Source organism: Balaenoptera ricei, chromosome 18 (genome assembly GCF_028023285.1).
Source record: "Balaenoptera ricei isolate mBalRic1 chromosome 18, mBalRic1.hap2, whole genome shotgun sequence".
Classification (NCBI taxonomy): Eukaryota; Metazoa; Chordata; class Mammalia; order Artiodactyla; family Balaenopteridae; genus Balaenoptera; species Balaenoptera ricei.
Window position 1 is genome coordinate 9,078,794 of NC_082656.1, and position 27,167 is coordinate 9,105,960.

Genomic DNA, 27,167 nt, shown 5'->3' on the forward strand with positions numbered 1-27,167 from the left:
AATGGATTAAATGCTCCCACCAAAAGACACAGACTGGCTGAATGGATACAAAAACAAGACCCATATATATGCTGTCTACAAGAGACCCACTTCAGACCTAGAGACACATACAGACTGAAAGTGAGGGGATGGAAAAAGATATTCCACGCAAATGGAAATCAAAAGAAAGCTGGAGTAGCAATTCTCATATCAGACAAAATAGACTTTAAAATAAAGACTATTACAAGAGACAAAGAAGGACACTATATAATGATCAAGGGATCGATCCAAGAGGAAGGTATAACAATTGTAAATATTTATGCACCCAACATAGGAGCACCTCAATACATAAGGCAAATACCAACAGCCATAAAAGGGGAAATCGACAGCAACACAATCATAGTAGGGGACTTTAACACCCCACTTTCACCAATGAACAGATCATCCAAAATGAAAATAAATAAGGAAACACAAGCTTTAAATGATACATTAAACAAGATGGACTTAATTGATATTTATAGGACATTCCACCCAAAAACAACAGAATACACATTTTTCTCAAGTACTCATGGAACATTCTCCAGGATAGATCATATCTTGGGTCACAAATCAAGCCTTGGTAAATTTAACAAAATTGAAATCGTATCAAGTATCTTTTCCGACCACAACGCAATGAGACTAGATATCAATTACAGGAAAAGATCTGTAAAAAATACAAACACATGGAGGCTACACAATACACTTCTTAATAACGAAGTGATCACTGAAGAGATCAAAGGGGAAATCAAAAAATACCTAGAAACAAATGACAATGGAGACACGACGACCCAAAACCTATGGGATGCAGCAAAAGCAGTGCTAAGAGGGAAGTTTATAGCAATACAAGCCTACCTCAAGAAACAGGAAACATCTCGAATAAACAACCTAACCTTGCACCTGAAGCAATTAGAGAAAGAAGAACAAGAAAACCCCAAAGCTAGCAGAAGGAAAGAAATCATAAAGATCAGGTCAGAAATAAATGAAAAAGAAATGAAGGAAACGATAGCAAAAATCAATGAAACTAAAAGCTGTTTCTTTGAGAAGATAAACAAAATTGATAAACCATTAGACAGACTCATCAAGAGAAAAAGGGAGAAGACTCAAATCAATAGAATTAGAAATGAAAAAGGAGAAGTCGGGCTTCCCTGGTGGCGCAGTGGTTGAGAATCTGCCTGCTAATGCAGGGGACACGGGTTCGCGCCCTGGCCTGGGAAGATCCCACATGCCACGGAGCAACTAGGCCCGTGAGCCACAACTGCTGAGCCTGCGCGTCTGGAGCCTGTGCTCCACAACAAAAGAGGCCACAATAGTGAGAGGCCCACGCACCGCGATGAAGAGCAAGCCCCCGCTTGCCGCAACTACAGGAAGCCCTAGCACAGAAACGAAGACCCAACATAGTAATCAATCAATCAATCAATAAATCTTTAAAAAAAAAAAAAAAAAGGAGAAGTAACCACTGACACTGCAGAAATACAAACGATCATGAGAGATTACTACAAGCAACTCTATGCCAATAAAATGGACAACCTGGAAAAAACGGACAGATTCTTAGAAATGCACAATCTGCCGAGACTGAACCAGAAAGAAACAGAAAATATGAACAGACCAATCACAAGCACTGAAATTGAAACCGTGATTAAAAACCTTCAAACAAACAAAAGCCCAGGACCAGATGGCTTCACAGGTGAATTCTATCAAACATTTAGAGAAGAGCTAACACCTATCCTTCTCAAACTCTTCCAAAATATTGCAGAGGGAGGAACACTCCCAAACTCATTCTACGAGGCCACCATCACCCTGATACCAAAACCAGACAAAGATGTCACAAAGAAAGAAAACTACAGGCCAATATCACTGATGAACATAGATGCAAAAATCCTCAACAAAATACTAGCAAACAGAATCCAACAGCACATTCAAAGGATCATACACCATGATCAAGTGGGGTTTATCCCAGGAATGCAAGGATTCTTCAACGTATGCAAATCAATCAACGTGATACACCATATTAACAAACTGAAGGAGAAAAACCATATGATCATCTCAATAGATGCAGAGAAAGCTTTCGACAAAATTCAACACCCATTTGTGATAAAAGCACTGCAGAAAGTAGGCACAGAGGTAACTTTCCTCAACATAATAAAGGCCATATATGACAAACCCACAGCCTCAATGTGGGTCCTCAATGGTGAAAAACTGAAACCATTTCCACTAAGATCAGGAACAAGACAAGGTTGCCCACTCTCACCACTATTATTCAACATAGTTTTGGAAGTGTTAGCCACAGCAATCAGAGAAGAAAAAGAAATAAAAGGAATCCAAATCGGAAAAGAAGAAGTAAAGCTGTCACTGTTTGCAGATGACATGATACTATATATAGAGAATCCTAAAGAGGCTACCAGAAAACTACTAGAGCTAATCAATGAATTTGTTAAAGTAGTGGGATACAAAATTAATGCCCAGAAATCTCTTGAATTCCTATACACTAATGATGAAAAATCTGAAAGTGAAATTAAGAAAACACTCCCATTTACCATTGCAACAAAAAAAAAAAATCTAGGAATAAACCTACCTAAGGAGACAAAAGACCTGTATGCAGAAAATTATAAGACACTGATAAAAGAAATTAAAGATGATACAAATAGATGGAGAGATATACTATGTTCCTGGATTGGAAGAATCAACATTGTGAAAATGACTCTACTACCCAAAGCAATCTACAGATTCAATGCAATCCCTATCAAACTACCACTGGCATTTTTCACAGAACTAGAACAAAAAATTTCACAATTTGTATGGAAACACAAAAGACCCCGAATAGCCAAAGCAATATTGAGAACGAAAAATGGAGCTGGGGGAATCAGGCTCCCTGACTTCAGACTATATTACAAAGCTACAGTAATCAAGACAGTTTGGTACTGGCACAAAAACAGAAATATAGATCAATGGAACAGGATAGAAAGCCCAGAGATAAACCCACGCACCTATGGTCACCTTATCTTTGATAAAGGAGGCAAGCACATACAGTGGAGAAAAGACAGCCTCTTCATTAAGTGGTGCTGGGAAAATTGGACAGATACATGTAAAAGTATGAAATTAGAACACTCCCTGACACCATACACAAAAATAAACTCAAAATGGATTAAAGACCTAAGCGTAAGGCCAGACACTATCAAACTCTTAGAGGAAAACATAGGCAGAACACTCTATGACAGAAATCACAGCAAGATTCTTTTTGACCCAGCTCCTAGAGAAATGGAAATAAAAACACAGATAAACAAATGGGACCTAATGAAACTTAAAAAGCTTTTGCCCAGCAAAGGAAACCATAAACAAGACCAAAAGACAAACATCAGAATGGGAGAAAGTATTTGCAAATGAAGCAACTGACAAAGGATTAATCTCCAAGATTTACAAGCAGTCATGCAGCTCAATAACAAAAAAACAAACAACCCAATCCAAAAATGGGCAGAAGACCTAAATAGACATTTCTCCAAAGAAGATATACAGATTGCCAACAGACACATGAAAGAATGCTCAACATCATTAATCATTAGAGAAATGCAAATCAAAACTACAATGAGATATCATCTCACACCAGTCAGAATGGACATCATCAAAAAATCTACAAACAATAAATGCTGGAGAGGGTGTGGAGGAAAGGGAACACTCTTGCACTGTTGGTGGGAATGTAAATTGATACAGCCACTATGGAGAACAGTATGGAGGTTCCTTAAAAAACTACAAATAGAACTACCATACAACCCAGCAATCCCACTACTGGGCATATACCCTGAGAAAACCATAGTTCAAAAAGAGTCATGTACCAAAATGTTCATTGCAGCTCTATTTACAATAGCCAGGACATGGAAGCAACCTAAGTGTCCATCATCGGATGAATGGATAAAGAAGATGTGGCACATATATACAATGGAATATTACTCAGCCATAAAAAGAAATGAAATGGAGGTATCTGTAGTGAGGTGGATGGAGTTAGAGTCTGTCATACAGAGTGAAGTAAGTCAGAAAGAGAAAAACAAATACAGTATGCTAACACATATATATGGAATCTAAGGGGAAAAAAAAAGGCCATGAAGAACCTAGTGGCAAGACAGGAATAAAGACACAGACCTACTAGAGAATGGACTTGAGGATATGGGGAGGGGGAGGGGTGAGATGTGACAGGGTGAGAGAGTGTCATGGACATATATACACTTCCAAATGTAAAGTAGATAGCTAGTGGGAAGCAGCCACATAGCACAGGGAGATCAACTCGGTGCTTTGTGACCACCTAGAGGGGTGGGATGGGGAGGGTGGGAGGGAGGGAGATGCAAGAGGGAAGAGATATGGGAACATATGTATATGTATAACTGATTCACTTTGTTATAAAGCAGAAACTAACACACCATTGTAAAGCAATTATACTTCAATAAAGATGTTTAAAAAAAATAAAAAATAAAAAAAAATTAAAAAATAAATAATTTTTAAAAAAAGGGGAAATCAACAGTAACACAATATTATTAGGGGACTATAACACCCCACTTACACCAATGGAAAGATTATCCAGACAGAAAATTAACAAAGAAAAACAAGCCTTAAATGACACATTAGACCAGGTAGACTTAATTGATATTTATAGAGCATTCCATCCGAAAGAAGCAGAATACACTTTCTTCTCAAGCACAAGAACATGGAACATTCTCCAGGACATCTCAGGTCACAAATTAAGCCTTGGTAAATTTACGAAAATTGAAATTATATCAAGCATCTTTTCTGACCACAATGCCATGAGATTAGAAGTCAATTGCAGGGAAAAAAAACTTACAAAACACAAACACATGGAGGCTAAACAATATGTTACTAAATAACCAATGGATTACTGAAGAAATCAAAGAGGAAATCAAAAAATACCTAGAGAAAAATGACAACAAAAACACAACAGTGCAAAACCTATGGGATGCAGCAAAAGCAGTTCTAAGAGGGAAGTTTACAGCAATACAATCCTACCTCAAGAAACAATAGACATCTCAAATAAACAACCTAACCTTACACCTAAAGCAACTAGAGAACGAAGAGCAAACAAAACCCAAAGTTAGTAGAAGGAAAGAAATCATAAAGATCAGATCAGAAATAAATGAAATAGAGATGAAGAAAACAATAGCAAAGAGCAATGAAACTAAAAGCTGGTTCTTTGAAAAGATAAACAAAATTGATAAACCTTTAGCCAGGCTCACCAATTAAAAAATGGGAGAGGACTCAAATCGATAAAATTAGACATGAAAAGCAGAAGTTACAACTGACACCACAGAAATACAAAGGATCATAGGACACTATTACAAGCAACTATATGCCAATAAAATAGAAAACCTGGAAGAAAGAGACAAGTTCTTAAAAAGATACAACCTTCCAAGACTGAACCAGGAAGAATTAGAAAATATGAACCGACTAATCACAAGTAATGAAATTGAAACAGTGATTAAAAATCTTCCAACAAACAAAAGCCCAGGACCAGAAGGCTTCATAGATGAGTTTTATCAAACATTTAGAGAAGAGCTAACACCTATTCTTCTCAAACTCTTCCAAAAATTTGAGAGGAAGGAACACTCCCAAGCTCATTCTATGAAGCCACCATCACACTGATACCAAAACCAGACAAATATATCACAAATAAAGAATATTACAGGCCAATATCACTAATGAACACAGAAGCAAGAATCCTCAACAAAATACTAGCCAACAAAATAAAACAACACATTAAAAGGATCATGCACCATGATCAAGTGGGATTCACTCCAGAGATGCAAGGATTCTTCAATACAGTATACGCAAATCAATCAATGTGATACATCATATTAACAAAGTGGACAAAAATCATATGATCATCTGAATAGATGCAGAAAAAGCATTTGACAAAATTCAACACCCATTTATGGTAAAAACTCTCCAGGAAGTGGGCACAGAGAGAACCCACCTCAACACGATAAAGGCCATATACGACAAACCCACAGCAAATATCTTTCTCAATGGTGAAAAATTGAAATCATTTCCTCTAAGATAAAAAACAAGACAAGGATGTCCACTCTCGCCACTTTTATTAAATATAGTTTCCTAAGTCCTAGCCATTGCAATCAGAGAAGAAAAAGAAATAGAAGGAATCCAAATTTGAAAAGAAGTAAAACTGTCACTGTTTGCAGATGACATGATAATACTATACATAGAAAACCCTAAAGATGCTACCAGAAAACTACTAGAGCTCATCAATGAATTTGGTAAAGTTGCATGATACAAAATTAATACACAGAAACCTCTTGCATACACTAACAATGAAAGATCAGAAAGAGAAATTAAGGAAACAATCCCATTTACATTGCAACAGAAAGAACAAAATACCTAGGAATAAACCTACCTAAGGAGGCAAAAGATCTGTTCTCAGAAAACTATAAGAAACTGATGAAAAAAAATCAAAGATGACATAAACAGATGGAGAGATATACCATGTTCTTGTATTGGAAGAATCAATACTGTGAAAATGACTATACTACCCAAAGCAATCTACAGATTCAATGCAATCCCTATCAAATTACCAATGGCATTTTTCACAGAATTAGAACAAAAAAAATCTTAAAAATTTGTATGGAAACACAAAAGACCCCAACTAGCCAAAGCAATCTTGAGAATGAAAAACACAGATGGAGGAATCAGGCTCCCTGACTTCAGACTATCCTACAGAGCTACAGTAATCAAAACAGTATGGCACTGTCACAGAAACAGAAATACAGATAAATGGAACAGTACAGAAAGTCCAGAGATAAACCCACACACCTATGGTCATCTAATCTATGACAAAGGAGGCAAGAATATACAATGGAGAAAAGACAGTCTCTTCAATAAGTGGTGTTGGGAAAACTGGACAGCTACATGTAAAAGAATGAAATTAGAACACTCCCTAATATCATACACAAAAATAAACTCAAAATGGATTAAAGACCTAAATGTCAGGCCAGACACTATAAAACTCTTAGGGGAAAACATAGGCAGAAGACACTTTGACATAAATCACAGCAACAACTTTTTCAATCCATCTCCTAGAGTAATGAAAATAAAAACAAAAATAAACAAATGGGACCTAATGAAACTTAAAAGCTTTTGCACAGCAAAGGAAAACCATAAAAAAGACCAAAAGACAACCCTCAGAACGGGAGAAAATATTTGCAAATGAAGCAACTGACAAATGATTAATCTCCAAAATATATAGGCAGCTCATGCAGCTCAATATCAAAAAAATCAACAACCCAGTCCCAAAATGGGCAGAAGACCTAAATAGACATTTCTCCAAAGAAGATATACAGATTGCCAAGAAACACATGATAGGATGCTCAACATCACTAATCACTAGAGAAATGCAAATCAAAACTACAATGAGGTATCACCTCACACCAGTCAGAATGGCCATCATCAAAAAAATCTACAATAAATGCTGGAGATGGTGTCGAAAAAAGAGAACCCTCCTACACTGTTGGTGGGAATGTAAATTGGTATAGCCACTATGGACAACATTATGGAGATTCCTTAGAAAACTAAAAATAGAACTACCATATGATCCAGCAATCCCACTCCTAGGCATATACCCAGAGAAAACCATAATTTGAAAAGATACATGCACCCCAATGTTCATTGCAGCACTATTTACAGTAGCCAGGATATAGAAGCAACCTAAATATCCATCAACAGAGGAATGGATAAAGAAGATGTGGTACATATACACAATGGAATATTACTCAGCCATAAAAAAGAACAAGAGAAAGCCATTTGCATCAACATGGATGGGCCTAGAGATTTTCATAATGAGTGAAATAAGTCAGATGGAGAAAGACATATGATATGTCTTTCATACAAATATCATATGTTATCACTTATATGTGGTATCTTAAAAAAGGGTACAAATGAACTTACTTACAAAGTAGAAGTAGAGTCACAGAAAAGAAACTTATGGTTACTAGGGGATAAGGGGTATGGGGGAGGGATGTATTGGGAGAATGGGATTGACATATACACACTACCATATAAAATAGATAACTAATAAAACCTACTGTATAGCACAAGGAACTCTACTCAATACTCTGTAATGGTCTACATGGGAAAATAATTTTTAAAAAGAGTGGATATATGCACATGCATAACTGATTCACTTTGTTGTACACCTGAAATTAACACCACATTGTAAATCAACTATACTCCAATACAAATTTAAAAAAATAAAGGCACCTTGGATATTAAAAAAAAAAAAAAGCTTTTGCACAGTAAAGGAAACCATCAACAAAATGCAAAGACAAACTAGTAAATGGGAAAAGATATGTGCAAACGATACATCTGATAAGGGGTTAATATCCAAAATATATAAAGATCTCATACAAATTGATAACAAGAAAACAAACAACTGATTAAGAAATGGGCAAAAAACCTGAATAGACATTTTTACAAAGATGACATACAGATGGCCAAAAGGCACATGAAAAGATGCTCAACATCACTAACCATCAAGGAAATGCAAATCAAAACCACAATGATATATTGACTCAAACCTGTCAGAATGACTATTGTTGAAAAGACAACAAATAACGAGCATTGGGAAGGATGTGGCGAAAAAGGAACCCTGGTACACTGGTGGTGGGAATGTAAACTGGTGAAGCTACTGTGGAAAACAGTATGGAGATTCCTCAAAAAATTAAAAATAGAACTACCATATGATGAGAAATTCCAATACTGAGTATTTATCCGAAGTAAATGAAAACACTATTTCTAAATGATAAATGCACCCTTATGTTCACTGAAGCATTATTTACAATAGCCAAGATATTGAAGCAACCTAGATGCCCACTAATAGATGGATAAATATTACTCAACCATAAAAATGAATGAAATCTTGCCATTTGTGACAACATGGAAGAACCCAGAGGGTATTATGCTAAGTGAAATCAGTCAGACAGAGAAAGACAAATACTGTATGACTTCACTTATATGTGGAATCTAAAAAACAAATGAACAAATATAACCAAACAGAAACAGTCATTGATTCAGCGAACAAACAGGTGGTTGCCAGAGGGAAGGGGATGGGAAGGGAACAAGATAGAGGAATGGGATTAAGAGGTACAAACTAATATAACCAAAATCTTATAATAATAACTTTAAATGAAGTATAACCTATAAAAATATCCAATCGCCATGCTGTACACCTGAAACTAATATTGTAAATCAACTATACTTCAATTTAAAAAATCAGATGGTCTTATCTTCACTCCCAAATCTATACACCTACCTTTATCTAATTCTAGCCCATGTTCTAGGTGTTCCATCTTTTTACAATAGAAGGAATATCACTGTTCCCACTCAGGCCTAATCACTTTACCTCTGCTCTGGACCCCATTTCTTCTCCCTTTTCATAGGTTTTGACCTGGAGGCATGGCTTCTACCTGCTATAACATCAGCTTCCATCTACTGAATTATTCCATTCATAGACAAACTTACTCAGCACCTCTTTTTCCCCAAGTGCCCTTCCTGAGTATCACTAATTTCTCTGCTTTCTAACAGCAAAACTTCTATTTACTGTCTTCACTTTACTAACTTTGGCTTCCATCCCTACCAGTACATTGAAACTTCTCTTTCCAAGGTCACCAGCCACCTTCATGTCACCAAACCCAACAGACATGTCTATCTTCAGCTTTCTCATTCACCAAAGAATTTGACTCAGTTGACCACTCCCCTCCTTCTTGAAATACTGTTTTATCTTTGCTTTCATGACACCATCCTCTGCTGATCCTTCTTGACCTCCTCTTTTATCTGACCTTTAACTTCTTGCTACCTAAACTGTGGTCAGGACACCAGCGGCATTGACTGCAAATCTAAGACGCTCCCAGATGCTAAGGCTCAGACCCCTGACCTGCTGGATCAGAATATCAAATTAACAAGATCATCAGGGAAAAGAAGGGAGATAAGATGGCAGAGTAGAAGGACTTGAGCTGACCTCCTCTCACAAAAACACCAAAATCATAGCTAGCTTCTGAACAACCATCCACAAAAAAGACTGGACCCTACCAAAAAAGATATTCTACTTCCAAATACAAAGAAGCCACAAAGAGACAGTATGAGGGGTGCTTTCACGATATAATCAAATCCCATACCCACTGGGTGGGCAACCCACAAACTGGAAAATAATTATATCACAGAGGCAAACATACAATAAAGGTAGGAAATCATCCACACACAAATATATCAAATCCAGCAACTGTGAGAAGAGGAGAGTACAAATGCAGGAAGTGCATTTGAAACTAAGAGACAAGCAACTTAAAACAATCTTGTATATATATAGACTGCTACATCAAAACCTCATGGTAACTGCAAACCAAAAAGCTACAATAGATAAAAACACAAAAAAGATAAAGGAATCCAAACACAACGCTAAAGATAATCAAATTACAAGAGAAGAGAAGAGGAAAGGAAGAAAAAAGACGAACCCCCAAAAAATTAAGAAAATGGCAATAAGAACATACATATTGATAATTACCTTAAAAGTAAATGGATTAAATGCTCCAACCAAAAGACACAGACTGGCTGAATGTATAGAAAAACAAGACCCATGTATATGCTGTCTACAAGAGACCCACTTCAGATCTAGGGACACATACAGACTGAAAGTGAGGGGATGGAAAAGGTATTGCATGCACATGGAAATCTAAAGAATGCTGGAATAGCAATACTCATATTAGACTTCAAAATAAAGACTGTTACAAGAGACAAAGAAGGACACTACATAATGATCAAGGGGTCAGTCCAAGAATAAGACATAACAATTGTAAATATATATGCACCTAACATAGGAGTACCTCAATATATAAGACAAATGCTAACAGCCATAAAAGGAGAAATCAACAGTTACACAATAGTAGTGGAGGACTTTAACACCCCACTTACATCAATGGACAGATCATCCAGATGGAAAAGCAATGAGGAAACAGAGGCCTTAAATGACACATTACACCCGATAGATATAATTGATGTTAATAGAGCATTCCATCCAAAAGCAGCAGAACACACATTCTTCTCAAGTGCACATGGAACTTTCTCCAGGATGTATCACATGCTGGGCCATAAAAAAAGCCTCGGTAAATTTAAGAAAACTGAAATCATATCAGGCATCTTTTCCGACCACAACACTATGAGATTAGAAATCTACAAGAAAAAATGGTAAAAATAACAAATACATGGAGGCTAAACAATATGTTACTAAACAACCAATGGATCACTGAAGAAATCAAACAGGAAATCAGGGAATTTCCTGGCAGACCAGTGGTTAGGACTCTTCGCTTTCACTGCCAAGGGCCCAGGTTCAATCCCTGGATCAGGGAACTAAGATCCCACAAGCTGTGTGGTGCGGCCAAAGAGAAAAAAAAAAGAGGAAATCAAAAAAATACCTAGAGACAAGTGAAAACAAAACACGACGATCCAAAACCTATGGGATGCAGGAAAAGCAGTTCTAAGAGGGAAGTTTATAGCAATAAAATCTTACCTCAGGAAACAAGAAAAATCCCAAATAAACAACCTAATCTTACAGTTAAAGTAACTAGAGAAAGAAGAAAAAACAAAACCCAAAGTTAGTAGAAGGAAAGAAATCATAAAGATCAGAGCAGGAATAAATGAAATAGAGATGAAGAAAACAACAGCAAAGACCAATGAAACTAAAAGCTGGTTCTTTGAATTGATAAACCTTTAGCCAGATTCATCAAGAAAAAACGGGAGAGGGCTTAAATCAGTAAAATTAGAAATGCAAAGGAGAAGTTACAACTAACACCACAGAAATACAAAGGATCATAAGGGAATACTACAAGCAATTACATGCCAATAAAATGGACTACCTAGAAGAAATGGACATATTCTTATAAAGGTACAATCTCCTGAGACTGAACCAGGAAGAAACAGAAAATATGAGCAGACCAATTACAAGTTGAAAAACTTCCAACGAAGTCCAGAACCAGATGGCTTCACAGGTGAGTTCTAACAAATATTTAGAGAAGAGCTAACATCTATCCTTCTGATACTATTCCAAAAAATTGCAGAGGAAGGAACACTCCCAAACTCATTCTATGAGGCCACCATCATCCTGATACCAAAACCAGACAAAGGCACCACAAAAAAAAAAGAAAATTACAGGCCAATATCACTGATGAACACAGACATAAAAATCCTCAACAAAATACTAGCAAACCAAGTCCAACAATACATTAAAACGATCATACACCATGTTCAAGTTGGATTTATCCCAGGGATGCAAGGATTTTTCAATATCCACAAATCAATCAGTGTGATACACCACATTAACAAATTGAAGAATAAAAACCATATGATCATCTCAATAGTTGCAGAGAAAGCATTTGACAAAATTCAACACCCATTTATGATAAAAACACTCCAGAAAGTAAGCATAACAGGAACATACCTAAACATATAAGGCCATACGTGACAAACCCACAGCTAACATCATACTCAACAGTGAAAAGCTGAAAGAACTTCCTCCAAGTTCAGAAACAAGACAAGGATGTCCACTGTCACCACTTTTACTCAACATAGTTTTGGAAGTCCTAGTCACAGCAATCAGAGAAGAAAAAGAAATAAAAGGAATCCAAATAGGAAAAGAAGTAAAACTGTCACTGTTTGCAGATGACATGGTACTATACATAGAAAATCCTAAAGATGCTAACCAGAAAGTTACTAGAGCTCATCAATGAATTCAGTAAAATTGCAGGATACACAAAATTAATACACAGAATTCTCTTGCATTTCTATACACTAACAATGAAAGATCAGAAAGAGAAATTAAAGAAACAATCCCATTTACCATCACATCAAAATAAAATAAAATACCTAGGAATAAACCTAGCCAAGGAGGCAAAAGACCTGTACTCCAACAACTATAAGACACTGATGAAAGAAATCGAAGATGACACAACCAGATGGAAAGATATACCATGTTCTTGGAATGGAATAATCAATATTGTCAAAATGACTATATGACCCAAGGTAATCTACAGATTCAACGCAAGCCCTATCAAATGACCAATGACATTTTTCACAGAACTAGAACAAAAAATCACAAAATTTGTATGGAGAAACAAAAGACCCCAAGCAGCCAAAGCAATCTTGAGAAAGAAAAATGAAGCTTGAGGAATCAGGCTCCCTAACTTCAGACTATACTACAAAGCTACAGTAATCAAGGCAGTGTGGTACTGGCACAAAAACAGAAAAATAGATCAATGGAATAGGAAAGAAATCCCAGAAATAGACCCATGCAGCTGCGGTCAATTAAGCTAGGGCAAAGAAGGCAAGACTTTACAATGGAGGAAAGACAGTCTGTTCAATAAATGGTGCTGGGAAAACTGTACAGCTGCATATAAAAAAAAAAAAGAAATTAGAACACTCCCTAACATCATACACAAAAATAAACTCAAAATAGATTAAAGACCTAAATATAAGACCGGACACTATAAAACTCTTAGAGGAAAACATAGGCAGAACACTCTCTGACATAAATCACAGCAGTATCTTTTCAATCTGTCTCCCAGAGTAATGGAAATAAAGACTAAAATAAACTAATGGGACCTAATTAAACTGAAAAGCTTTTGCACAGCAATGGAAACCATAAACAAAATGAAAAGACAACCCACAGAATAAGAGAAAATATTTGTAAATGATGTGACCAACAAGGGATTAGCCTCCAAAATTTACAAACAGCTCATGCGGCTTAATATCATCAAAACAAACAACCCAATCAAAAAATGGGCAGAAGACCCAAATAGAGATTTCTCCAAAGAAGACATACAGATGGCTAAGAGGCACATGAAAAGATGTTCAACATCACTAATTTTTAGAGAAATGCAAATCAAAACTACGAGATATCACCTCACACCAATCAAAATGGCTATCATCAAAAAGTCTACAAACAGTAAATGCTGGAGAGGGTGTGCAGAAAAGGGAACCCTCCTACACTGTTGGTGGGAATACAAATTGGTGCAGCCACTATGGAGAACAGTATGAAGGCTCCTTAAGAAACTAAAAACAGAGCTATCATATGATCCTGCAATCCCACTCCTGGGCATATACCCAGAGAAAAACATGGTCTGAAAGGATACATGCACCCCAATGTTCATTGCAGCACTATTTACAATAGCCAAGACATGGAAAGAACTTAAATGTCCACTGAAAGAAGAATGCATAAAGAAGATGTGGTACATATATACAATGGAATATTACTCAGCCATTAAAAAGAATAAAATAATGCCATTTGCAGCAACATGGATGAACCTAGAGACTGTCATACTGAGTGAACAGAGAAAGAGAAATACTGTATGATATTGCTTATATGCAGAATCTTAAAAAAATGATACAAATGAACTTACAGAACAGAAACAGACTCACAGACTTAGAGAATGAACTTATGGTTACTGGTGGGAAGGGTGGGGTGGGGGATAATTCGGGAGTTTGGGATTGACATGTACACACTGCTGTATTTAAAATGGATAACCAACAAGGACCTACTGTATAGCACAGGGAACTCTGCTCAATATTATGTAACAACCTAATTGGGAAAAGAATTTGAAAAAGAATAGATATATGTATAACTGAATCACTTTCTTGTTTACCTGAAACTAACACAACATTGTTAATCAAGTATCCTTCAATATAATATAAAAAGTTAAAAAAATTAAAAATACAATACTTAGCAAAATGAAAAAAAAAAAAGCCTGAGTTAGACTAACCCATGACTAAAAGGAGATTAGAATCAGAATGGAGGTTATTAAATTGTTTCTAGTTTACATTCTTTAAACACTTTGAATTATATGTTATATTCTTTACTGAAACTAATAAAAATTTAAATGATTAGAAAAAATTTTTTTAAATGGTCAGAAGATCTAAATAGACATTTCTCCAAATAAGACATACGGATGGCCAAGAGGCACATGAAAAGATGCTCAACATCTCTATTAGAGAAATGCAAATCAAAACTAAAATGAGGGGGGAAAAAAACGTGTGTGGAGGAGCTTCAAGATGGCGGAAGAGTAAGACGTGGAGATCACCTTCCTCACCACGAATACATCAGAAATACATCTACATGTGGAACAACCCCTAAAGAACACCTACTGAATGCTGGCAGAAGAACTCAAACATCCCAAAAGGCAAGAAACTCCCCATGTACCTGAGTAGGGCAAAAGAAAAAAGAAACAACAGAGACAAAAAATAGGGATGGGACCTGCACCTCTGGGAGGGAGTTGTGAAGGAGAAAAGTTTCCACACACTAGGAAGCCCCTTCACTGGCGGAGATGAGGGGTGGCGGGGTGGAAGATTTGGAGCCAGGGAGGAGAGTGCAGCCACAGGGGTGTGGAGGGCAAAGCGGAGAGATTCCCGCACAGAGGATCAGTGCCGACCAGCACTCACCAGCCCGAGAGGCTTGTCTGCTCACCCGCTGGGGCGGGCGGGGGCTGGGAGCTGAGGCTTGGGCTTCAGAGGTCGGATCCCAGGGAAAGGACTGGGGTTGGCTGCGTGAACACAGCCTGAAGGGGGCTAGAGCGCCACAGCTAGCCGGGAGGGAGTCCGGGAAAAAGTCTGGAGCTGCCGAAGAGACAAGAGACTTCTTCTTGCCTCTTTGTTTCCTAGTGCGCGAGGAGAGGGGATTAAGAGCAGCACCTAAACGAGCTCCAGAGACGGGTGTGAGCCGCGGCGATCAGCACGGACCCCAGAGACGGGCATGAGACTCTAAGTCGGCTGCTGCAGCCACCAAGAAGCCTGTGTGCAAGCACAGGTCACTCTCATCACCTCCCCTCCCAGGAGCGGGTGCAGCCCACCACTGCCAGGGTCCAGTGATCCAGGGACAACTTCCCCGAAGAACACACGGTGCATCTCAGGCTGGTGCAACGTCACACCGGCCTCTGCCTCTGCAGGCTCACCCTGAATTCCGTACCCCTCCTTCCGCCCGGCCTGAGGCAGAGCCCCCGAACCAGCTGCTCCTTTAATCCTGTCCTGTCTGGGCTGGGAACACATGACCTCAGGCGACCTACACGCAGAGGCAGGGCCAAATCCAAAGCTGAACCCCAGGAGCTGTGCGAACAAAGAAGAGAAAGGGAAATCTCTCCCAGCAGCCTCAGGAACAGCGGATTAAATCTCCACAATCAACTTGATGTACCCTGCATCTGTGGAATACCTGAATAGACAACGAATCATCCCAAATTGAGGTGGTGGACTTTGGGAGTGACGATATATATATATTTTTCCTTTTTCCCTTTTTGTGAGTGTGTATGTGTATGCTACTGTGTGTGATTTTGTCTGTATAACTTTTCTTTTACCATTTGTCCTAGGGTTCTGTCTGTCCGTTTTGTTGGGGTTCTTTTTTTTTTAGTATAGTTTTTAGTGCCTCTTATCATGGGTGGATTTGTTTTTTGGTTTGGTTGCTCTCTTCTTTCTTTATTTTTTCTTACTTTTAAAATTCTTTTTTATTTTTAATAATTATTTTTTATTTTAATAAGGTTCTTTTCTTATCTTTCTTTCTCCCTTTTCTCCTGTACCATGTGGATGACAGGGTCTTGGTGCTCCGGCCGGGCATCAGGCCTGTACCTCTGAGGTGGGAGAGCTGAGTTAAGGACACTGGTCCACCAGACACCTCCCAGCTCCACGTAATATCAAACAGCAAAAATCTCCCAGAGATCTCCATCTCAACACCAAGACCCAGCTCCAATCAACGACCAGCAAGCTACAGGGCTGGACACCCTATGCCAAACAACTAGCAAGACAGGAACACAACCCCACCCATTAGCACAGAGGCTGCCTTAAATCATAAGAAGGTCACAGACACCCCAAAACACACCACTGGACGTGGACCTGCCCACCAGAAAGACAAGATCCAGCCTCATCCACCAGAACACAGGCACTAGTTCCCTGCACCAGGAAGCCTACACAATCCACTAAACCAACCCTAGCCACTGGGGGCAGACACCAAAAACAATGGGAACTACGAACCTGCAGCCTGCGAAAAGGAGACCCCAAACACAGTAAGTTAAGCAAAATGAGAAGACAGAGAAACAAATAGCAGATGAAGGAGCAAGGCAGTAACGAACCAGACCTAACAAATGAAGAGGAAATAGGCAGTCTACCTGAAAAAGAATTCAGAATAATGATAGTAAAGATGATCCAAAATCTTGGAAACAGAATGGAGAAAATACAAGAAACGTTTAACAAGGACCTAGAGGAACTAAAGAGCAAACAAACAATGATGAACAACACAATAAATGAAATTAAAAATTCTCTAGAAGGAATCAACAGCAGAACAACTGAGGCAGAAGAACGGATAAGTGACCTGGAAGGTTAAATAGTGGAAATAACTACCACAGTGCAGAATAAAGAAAAAAGAATGAAAAGAATTGAGGACAGTCTCAGAGACCTCTAGGACAACATTAAAAACACCAACATTCGAATTATAGGGGTCCCAGAAGAAGAAGAGAAAAAGAAAGGGACTGAGAAAATATTTGAAGAGATTATAGTTGAAAACTTCCCTAATATGGGAAAGGAAATAGTTAAGTCCAGGAAGCACAGACAATCCCATACAGGATAAATCTAAGGAGAAACACGCCAAGACACATATTACTCAAACTATCAAAAATTAAATACAAAGAAAAAATATTAAAAGCAGCAAGGGAAAAGAAACAAATAACATATAAGGGAATCCCCATAAGGTTAACAGCTGATGTTTCAGCAGAAACTCTGCAAGCCAGAAGGGGGTGGCAGGACATATTTAAAGTGATGAAAGGGAAAAACGTACAACCAAGATTACTCTTCCCAGCAAGGATCTCATTCAGATTCGATGGAGAAATTAAATGCTTTACAGACAAGCAAAAGCTAAGAGAATTCAGCACCACCAAACCAGCTTTACAACAAATGCTAAAGGAACTTCTCTAGGCAGGAAACACAAGAGAAGGAAAACACCTACAATAAGAAACCCAAAACAATTAAGAAACGGTAATAGGAATATACATATCAATAATTACCTTAAATGTAAATGGATTAAATGTTCCAACCAAAAGACATAGACTGGCTGAATGGATACAAAAACAACACCCGTATATATGCTGTCTACAAGAGACCCACATCAGACCTAGGGACACATAGAGACTGAAAGTGAGGGGATGGAAAAAGATATTCCATGCAAATGGAAATCAAAAGAAAGCTGGAGTAGCAATTCTCATATCAGACAAAATAGACTTTAAAATAAAGCCTATTACAAGAGACAAAGAAGGACACTACATAATGATCAAGGGATCAATCCAAGAAGAAGATATAACAATTGTAAATATTTATGCACCCAACATAGGAGGACCTCAATACATGAGGCAAATGCTAATAGCCATAAAAGGGGAAATCGACAGTGACACAATCATAGTAGGGGACTTTAAGACCCCACTTTCACCAATGGACACATCATCCAAAATGATAATAGATAAGGAAACACAAGCTTTAAATGATACATTAAACAAGATGGATTTAATTGATACTTATAGGACATTCCATCCCAAAACAACAGAATACACTTTCTTCTCAAGTGCTCCTGGAACATTCTCAGGGTAGATCATATCTTGGGTCACAAATCAAGCCATAGTAAATTTAAGAAAATTGAAATCCTATCAAGTATCTTTTCTGACCACAACACTATGAGACTAGATATCAATTACAGGAAAAAAATCTGTAAAAAAAAAAAAAAAAAAATACAAACACATGGAGGCTAAACAATACACTACTTAATAACCAAGACATCACTGAAGAAATCAAACAGTAGATCAAAAAATACCTAGAAACAAATGACAATGTAAACACGACGACCTGAAAACTATGGGATGCAGCAGAAGCAGTTCTAAGAGGGAAGTCTATAGCAATATAATCCTACCTTAAGAAACAAGAAACATCTCAAATAAACAACCTAACCTTACACCTAAAGCAGTTAGAGAAAGAAGAGCAAACAAAACCCAAAGTTAGCAGAAGGAAGGAAATCATAAAGATCAGATCAGAAATAAATGAAAAAGAAATGAAGGAAACAATAGCAAAGATCAATAAAACTAAAAGCTTTTTCTTTGAGAAGATAAACAAAATTGATAAACCATTAGCCAGACTCATCAGGAAAAAAAGGGAGATGACTCAAATCAACAGAATTAGAAATGAAAAAGGAGAAGTAACAACTGACACTGTAGAAATACAAAGGATCATGAGAGATTACTACAAGCAACTCTATGCCAATAAAATGGACAACCTGGAAGAAACGGACAGATTCTTAGAAATGCACAATCTGCCGAGACTGAACCAGAAAGAAACAGAAAATATGAACAGACCAATCACAAGCACTGAAATTGAAACTGTGATTAAAAACCTTCCAACAAACAAAAGCCCAGGACCAGATGGCTTCACAGGTGAATTCTATCAAACATTTAGAGAAGAGCTAACACCTATCCTTCTCAAACTCTTCCAAAATATTGCAGAGGGAGGAACACTCCCAAACTCATTCTACGAGGCCATCATCACCCTGATACCAAAACCAGACAAAGATGTCACAAAGAAAGAAAACTACAGGCCAATATCACTGATGAACATAGATGCAAAAATCCTCAACAAAATACTAGCAAACAGAATCCAACAGCACATTCAAAGGATCATACACCATGATCAAGTGGGGTTTATCCCAGGAATGCAAAGATTCTTCAATATACGCAAATCAATCAATGTGATAATCCATATTAACAAATTGAAGAAGAAAAACCATATGATCATCTCAATAGATGCAGAAAAAGCTTTTGACAAAATTCAACATCCATTTATGAAAAAACCCCTCCAGAAAGTAGGCACAGAGGTAACTTACCTCAACATAATAAAGGCCATATATGACAAACCCACAGCCAACATTGTCCTCAATGGTGAAAAACTGAAACCATTTCCACTAAGATCAGGAACAAGACAAGGTTGCCCACTCTCACCACTATTATTCAATACTGTTTTGGAAGTTTTAGCCACAGTAATCAGAGAAAAGGCAGAAATAAAAGGAATCCAAATCGGAAAAGAAGAAATAAAGCTGTCACTGTTTGCAGATGACATGATACTATACATAGAGAATCCTAAAGATGCTACCAGAAAACTACTAGGGCTAATGAATGGTAAAGTAGCAGGATACATATTAATGCACAGAAATGTCTTCATTCCTGTACACTAATGATGAAAAATCTGAAAGTGAAATTAAGGAAACCCTCCCATTTACCACTGCAACAAAAAGAAAAAATATCTAGGAATAAACCTACCTAAGGAGACAAAAGACCTGTATGCAGAAAATTATAAGACACTGATGAAAGAAATTAAAGATGATACAAATAGATGGAGAGATATACCATGTTCTTGGATTAGAAAAATCAACATTGTGAAAATGACTCTACTACCCAAAGCAATCTACAGATTCAATGCAATCCCATCAAACTACCACTGGCATTTTCCACAGAACTAGAACAAAAAATTTCACAATTTGTATGGAAACACAAAAGACCCTGAAGAGCCAAAGCAATCTTGAGAAAGAAAAATGGAGCTGGAGGAATCAGGCTCCCTGTCTTCAGACTATACTACAAAGCTACAGTAATCAAGACAGTATGGTACTGGCACAAAAACAGAAATATAGATCAATGAAACAGGATAGAAAGTCCAGAGGTAAACCCATGCACGTATGGTCACCTTATGTTTGATAAAGGAGGCAAGCATATACAATGGAGAAAAGACAGCCTCTTCAATAAGTGGTGCTGGGAAAACTGGACAGATACATGTAAAAGAATGAAATTAGAACACTCCCTAACACCATATACAAAAATAAACTCAAAATGGATTAAAGACCCAAATGTCAGGCCAGACAGTATAAAACTCTCAGAGGAAAACATAGGTAGGCAGAACACTCTATGACATAAATCACAGCAAGATCCTTTTTGACCCACCTCCTAGAGAAATGGAAATAAAAACAAAAATAAACAAATGGGACCTAATGAAACTTAAAAGCTTTTGCACAGCAAAGGAAACCATAAACAGGACAAAAAGACAACCCTCAGAACGGGAGAAAATATTTGCAAATGAAGCAACTGACAAAGGATTAATCTCCAAAATATACAGGCAGCTCATGCAGCTCAATATCAAAAAAACCAACAACCCAGTCCCAAAATGGGCAGAAGACCTAAATAGACATTTCTCCAAAGAAGATATACAGATTGCCAAGAAACACATGAAAGGATGCTCAACATCACTAATCACTAGAGAAATGCAAATCAAAACTACAATGAGGGCTTCCCTGGTGGCGCAGTGGTTGAGAATCTGCCTGCCAATGCAGGGGACACGGGTTCGAGCCCTGGTCTGGGAAGATCCCACATGCCACGGAGCAACTGGGCCCGTGAGCCACGATTGCTGAGCCTGCGCGTCTGGAGCCTGTGCTCCGCTACAAGAGAGGCCGCGGTGGTGAGAGGCCGGCGCACCGCGATGAAGAGTGGTCCCCACTTGCCGCGACTAGAGAAAGCCCTCACACAGAAACGAAGACTCAACACAGTCATAAATAAATAAATAAAAGAACGTGAATTTCTTTAAAAAAAAAAACTACAATGAGGTATCACCTCACACCAGTGAGAATGGCCATCATCAAAATATCTACAAAGAATAAATGCTGGAGAGGGTGTGGAGAAAAAGGAACCCTCTTGCACTGTTGGTGGGAATGTAAATTAATACAGCCACTATGGAGAACAGTACGGAGGTTCCTTAAAAAACTAAAAAATAGAACTAACATGCAACCCAGCAATCCCACTACTGGGCATATACCCTGAGAAAACCATAATTCAGAAAGAGACATGTACCTCAATGTTCACTGCAGCACTATTTACAATAGCCAGGTCATGGAAGCAACCTAAGTGTCCATCGACAGATGAATGGGTAAAGAAGATGTGGCACATATGTACAACAGAATATTACTCAGTCATAAAAGGAAACGAAATTGAGTTATTTGTAGTGAGGTGGATGGACCTAGAGACTGTCATACAGAGTGAAGTAAGTCAGAAAGAGAAAAACAAATACCATATGCTAACACATATATATGGAATCTAAAAAAAGTTTCTGAAGAACCTAGGGGCAGGACAGGAATAAAGAGGCAGACGTAGAGAATGGACTTGAGGACACGGGGAGGGGGAAGGGTAAGCTGGGACGAAGTGAGAGAGTAGCATTGACATATATACACTACCAAATGTAAAACCGATAGCTAGTGGGAAGCAGGCGCATAGCACCTGGAGATCAGCTCGGTGCTTTGTGACCACCTAGAGGGGCGGGATAGGGAGGGTGGGAGGGAGGGAGATGCAAGAGGGAAGAGATATGGGGATATATGTATATGTATAGCTGATTCACTTTGTTATAAAGCAGAAACTAACACACCATTGTAACAAATTATATTCCAATAAAGATGTTAAAAAAAAAAAAAACTACAATGAGATATCACCTCACAGCAGTCAGAATGGCTATCATCAAAAAGTGTACAAACAGTAAATGCTGGAGAGGATGTGGAGAAAAGGGAGCCCTCCTACACTGTTGGTGGGAATATAAATTGGTACTGCCACTATGGAGAACACTATGCATGTACCTAAAAAAGCTAAAAATAGAACTACCATATGATCCAGCAATCCCACTGCTGGGCATATATCTGGAGAAAACCATAATTCGAAAAGATATATGTATCCTAATGTTCACTGCCACACTATTTACACTAGCCAAGACATGGAAGCAAACTAAATATCCACCAACGGACGACTGGATAAAGATGTGGTGCATATATACAATGCAATATTACTCAGCCATAAAAAATGAAATAATGCCATTTGCTGCAACACGGATAGATCTGGAGATTATCATACTAAATGAAGTAAGTCAGACAGAGAAAGACAAATATATGATATCACTTATACGTAGAATCTTAAAGAAATGATACAAATGAACTTATTTACAAAACAAAAACAGATTCACAGACTTCAAAAACACACCTATGATTACCAAAGGGGAAAGCTGGTGGGGAGGGATAAATTAGGAATTTGGGATTAACATATACACACTAATATATATAAAACAATAAACAAGGATCTACTGTATAGCCCAGGGAGCTCTACTCAATATTCTGTAATAACCTATAAGGAAAAAGAATCTGAAAAAGAATGGATATATGTATAACCGAATCACTTTGATGTATATCTGAAACTAACACAACATTGTAAATCAACTATATTCCAATATAAAATTAAAATTACAAAAAAAATAAAAATAAAAATGGCAATCTGGATACAAGATGAATATCAGAGGCTTTGGGAAAAGCACATCATAGGTCAGTAGAACTGGCAGTGCCATAATAATTACCATAAAAGTTCTAACTTAAAACCCAATACAGAGGGAGGAAAAGATAAGTTAAGCTAAAAACAGAGTCAACTTATGGTAGGGAACACAGGGTAAAGAGTTATTAATTATAGTTGAAATCTAATTAAATGACTCATTTAATTAAAAAAACAAAAAACAAGATCACCAAGTAATTCCTGGGACGTTAAAGTTTTAGAATCGTTGTTCTAAATGTTGCTGTGCCCCAGGGCCCTGTGCTGTACTCTCCTACTAGGTGACACCATCAGGGCTCACAGTTTTAAATTTTATAATTTTATATATATATATATGTATGTATATATATATATATATATATACATATATATATATATATATATATACATATATATATATATATATACACACACACACACACACACACACACACACACACACACACACACACACACATACTTTGTGGTTTTTTTTGGCCACACTGCTCGGCTTGCGGGATCTTAGTTCCCCGACCAGGGATGGAACCCAGGCCCACTGCAGTGGAAGTGCAGAGTCCTAACCATTGGATCACCAAGGAATTCCCAGTACTATGGACTTTTTTTTTTTTACGTCTTTATTGGAGTATAATTCTTTACAATGTTGTGTTAGTTTCTGCTGTATAATGAAGTGAATCAGCTATATGTATACATATATCCCCATATCTCCTCCCTCTTGCATATCCCTCCCACCCTCCCTATACCACCCCTCTAGATAGTCACAACGCACCAAGCTGATCTCCCTGTGCTATGCAGCTGCTTTCCACTAGCTATCTATTTTACATTTGGTAGTGACTACAGATTTTTTAATCTCCAAATCTCTCTCTCTGTAGCTCTTACCTCCCTCCTAAATTCCAGATTCATATAAACAACAGCCTACATGACGTCTCCATTTGGATGGAGTTTCAAATATTTCAAAGTTAATGTTGAAAACAGAAGCCTTCTCCCATCTCACTATATAGCCCCACCAAAAAAGGACAGCTAAGTTTACTGAATACCTGTTACAGGTAGTAACCTAAGTGCTTAATATGTAACAGCTGCTTTAGTCCTCACATCACCACCACCAAGAGACAGTTACTATTATTGTCCCCATTTTACAGAAGAGTAATTGAGAGAGAGGGCATAAGTAACTTGCCCACAATCATACATCTCCTAAGTATCACACCGAGGATTTGAAGTTAGGTAATTTGAGTCCAGAATATGTTCCTGCTATACCTCTCAGTTCCATCCAACCCAGAGCTCAAAGAAACCTAAAAGTCATAATTTATTTCACCATCACCCACTCCTAATCCTGTTCATTACATTTTCAAACACTATCTGAAATTCATATATTTCTCTCTATCTCCATGGCCACCCACTCTTTTCCAAGCCATCATTTTGCTCGTGCATTCATTAACCTCCTAACTGGTCTCCTTCCTCCCACTCTACCTGGTATTCTCTCATAGCAGTAAGTTTTTTATAGAAAGAATCTGTTGTCAGTGCCTTGTTTAAACCCTTTCATGGGCTGCCATATGCTTGACCTGAGACCTGCCTTCTCCAGCCTATGCCTGACTTGAGCCTCAGGGGCTCTTGTTCCTCAAACATACCAAGTACATGTCCCAGCCCACCGCAGGGTCTTTGCTCTTGCTGTTCTGTTGGATCAAATTCATCTTCCTTTCTCCCAGCTCCCCCTCATCCGGCAGGTCTCAATTCTCATGTCACCTCTCTTCAACAACTCTTTATAAAAGAGTCACTCTATTATAGCCCCGTTTCCTTCATTGCACTTAACACATCTGAATCTGAGAAAAAAATCTAAGTAAATCTAAAGCCATGGAGAATGTACTAGTCTACCTAGGTTCAAATTCTGGCTTTACCCTGTAACCTCCCTGTGGCTCCCTCTCCTCATCTATTAAAAAGGAGTATAATAAGACTGCTGTGATGAGTAACATCAATGCCTGGCATATACTAAGTACTATTTATGCATTTGCTATAATGATTAAGTATACTTGAAGGCAAGGACCTTGCTCCTGATTGTCTCTATATTCCTAGCACTTAGAACACCCAGTTTATAAAAGTTTGTCAAATGAATGACTGTTCCTCTTCATTGTTCCGTTCATATTAGTGATAGGATCTACCATTTTCCCAATGTTTTAGTGATGTTTTTACCCTGGGATCACCAATTAATGTGTCTTCATGGTCTATTTTACATGCATTTATTTTATTCTATTCACATCGACAATTGTCATACCACCTACAAAAAGTACAAAAGCCTAAACCATTTTCCAATACCAGGTCAGAGCCAAGGTGCAAAAGAGGAACTATACAGTAAATTACAAGAAGAGTTCAGGTGTCCCGTACGAAGCATGCTGCCTGTCACATGATGCATTTAAAGCTGTAAATATTGCCACAGGAGAATCTCTTGTCTTTGCAGCGGCCACACAGCTCCTGCCGATGAGGCCTCCTTAGATCGATGTGTCTTTTCTTTTGAAGACAGGAACAACGAGACTTTGAACAGGTCTTTTGAAAAGAAGCAACAGTTTGGGGACTAAATGATCAAATTAGTTCTTCAAATGTAGTCTTCAAATGAAAATACTTCTCCCCATCACCCCTATCCCCGATATCTTTCTCCTCCTTTGAATCCTATGAGAAGTCCAAGACCAAGTTGCACAAAACCACTCACAGCCCACTAAACGTCATGCATTTTTCAAAATGAATGATCAAAGACGATATTTAAGAGAACAGTGATGAGCCAGTCCAGAAGATACAAGAGAAAAGGTTTAAAAGAGCTTTGTAGAGTCTCTTCATTATGCAGGTTTCTACATTTGTAGCCAGGTGGGAGTGAGCAGTGGGTATTAAGTGATTTGATTACCTAGACTGGAACATTTAAAAAATACTAGAGCAGTGATTCTCAACCAGTAGTATTTTACCTACCAGCAGACATTTGGCAATATCTGGAGAGATTTTTGGTTGTCACAGCTGGAGGGAGGGGTGCTCTAGAGGAAGCTACATGTTTTCCTTCCAGTCATGCCTAATCTCTGCTGGAATTTGAAGTGTTTTTAACCATTATCCTATTCTGTCTTCTGATAAATAAAAATCACACCCCATGGAGACTGGTATACTACCCTGGTCCACCTTCCCAACCCTGCTAATCTTTGAAAATTTATAATCACTGCTCTATTTTCTGCATATGTCCATAGCCAAAAAGAATAAGTCAAGCTTTACCTTTTATATTGTGAAAATAGGCATTTTTATTTTCCAAATGAGTGTCTCAGATATGATTTATCAAATGTTGTACTGCAATTACATCTTCCACTCTCCTGTTGATGAGTATGCATCCTTAAGAAAATTCTAACAGCAATACTCACATGTTGTTTACTCTAGGTACTGCTCCAAGCACTTTATATAAATTCACTTAATCCTCATATCACCTTTATAACGAAGAAAAGGCTTAATTCAAAACAAATTTTTTTAGTTAAAAAAAAAAATCAGGATTTAGTCTAAAGGTAGGTTTCTGGTTTTAGTAATGGTGGATTAGGTAGTTTTGACCAAATCTCCTACTTAGGACAACAAGAAAAGCTGAGCAGAGAAGATAATAATTAAAAACAAGAACTCCTTGAAGGCACTGGAGAGTTACCAAAGTATCAGAGAAGGAAGCCCAGAAAGAGAGATGAGCCTGACATT

General features: G+C 37.9%; 1 protein-coding gene across 2 annotated transcripts in view; it reads right to left on the bottom strand.

Moving 5' to 3' along the window:
• The window catches only part of ZAR1L (zygote arrest 1 like), a 68,735-nt gene that overhangs the window by 35,903 nt on the left and 5,665 nt on the right, over positions 1-27,167 (bottom strand). Inside the window, exon 4 of one of the 2 annotated variants that reach the window (XM_059903265.1) lies at positions 25,860-26,003. The exons of the other annotated variant lie outside the window; for it this stretch is intronic. Coding sequence (XP_059759248.1) covers positions 25,860-26,003 — 144 coding nt within the window. Of the gene's footprint in view, positions 1-25,859; positions 26,004-27,167 lie in introns of those variants that run through there. 2 annotated transcript variants of the gene reach the window in all.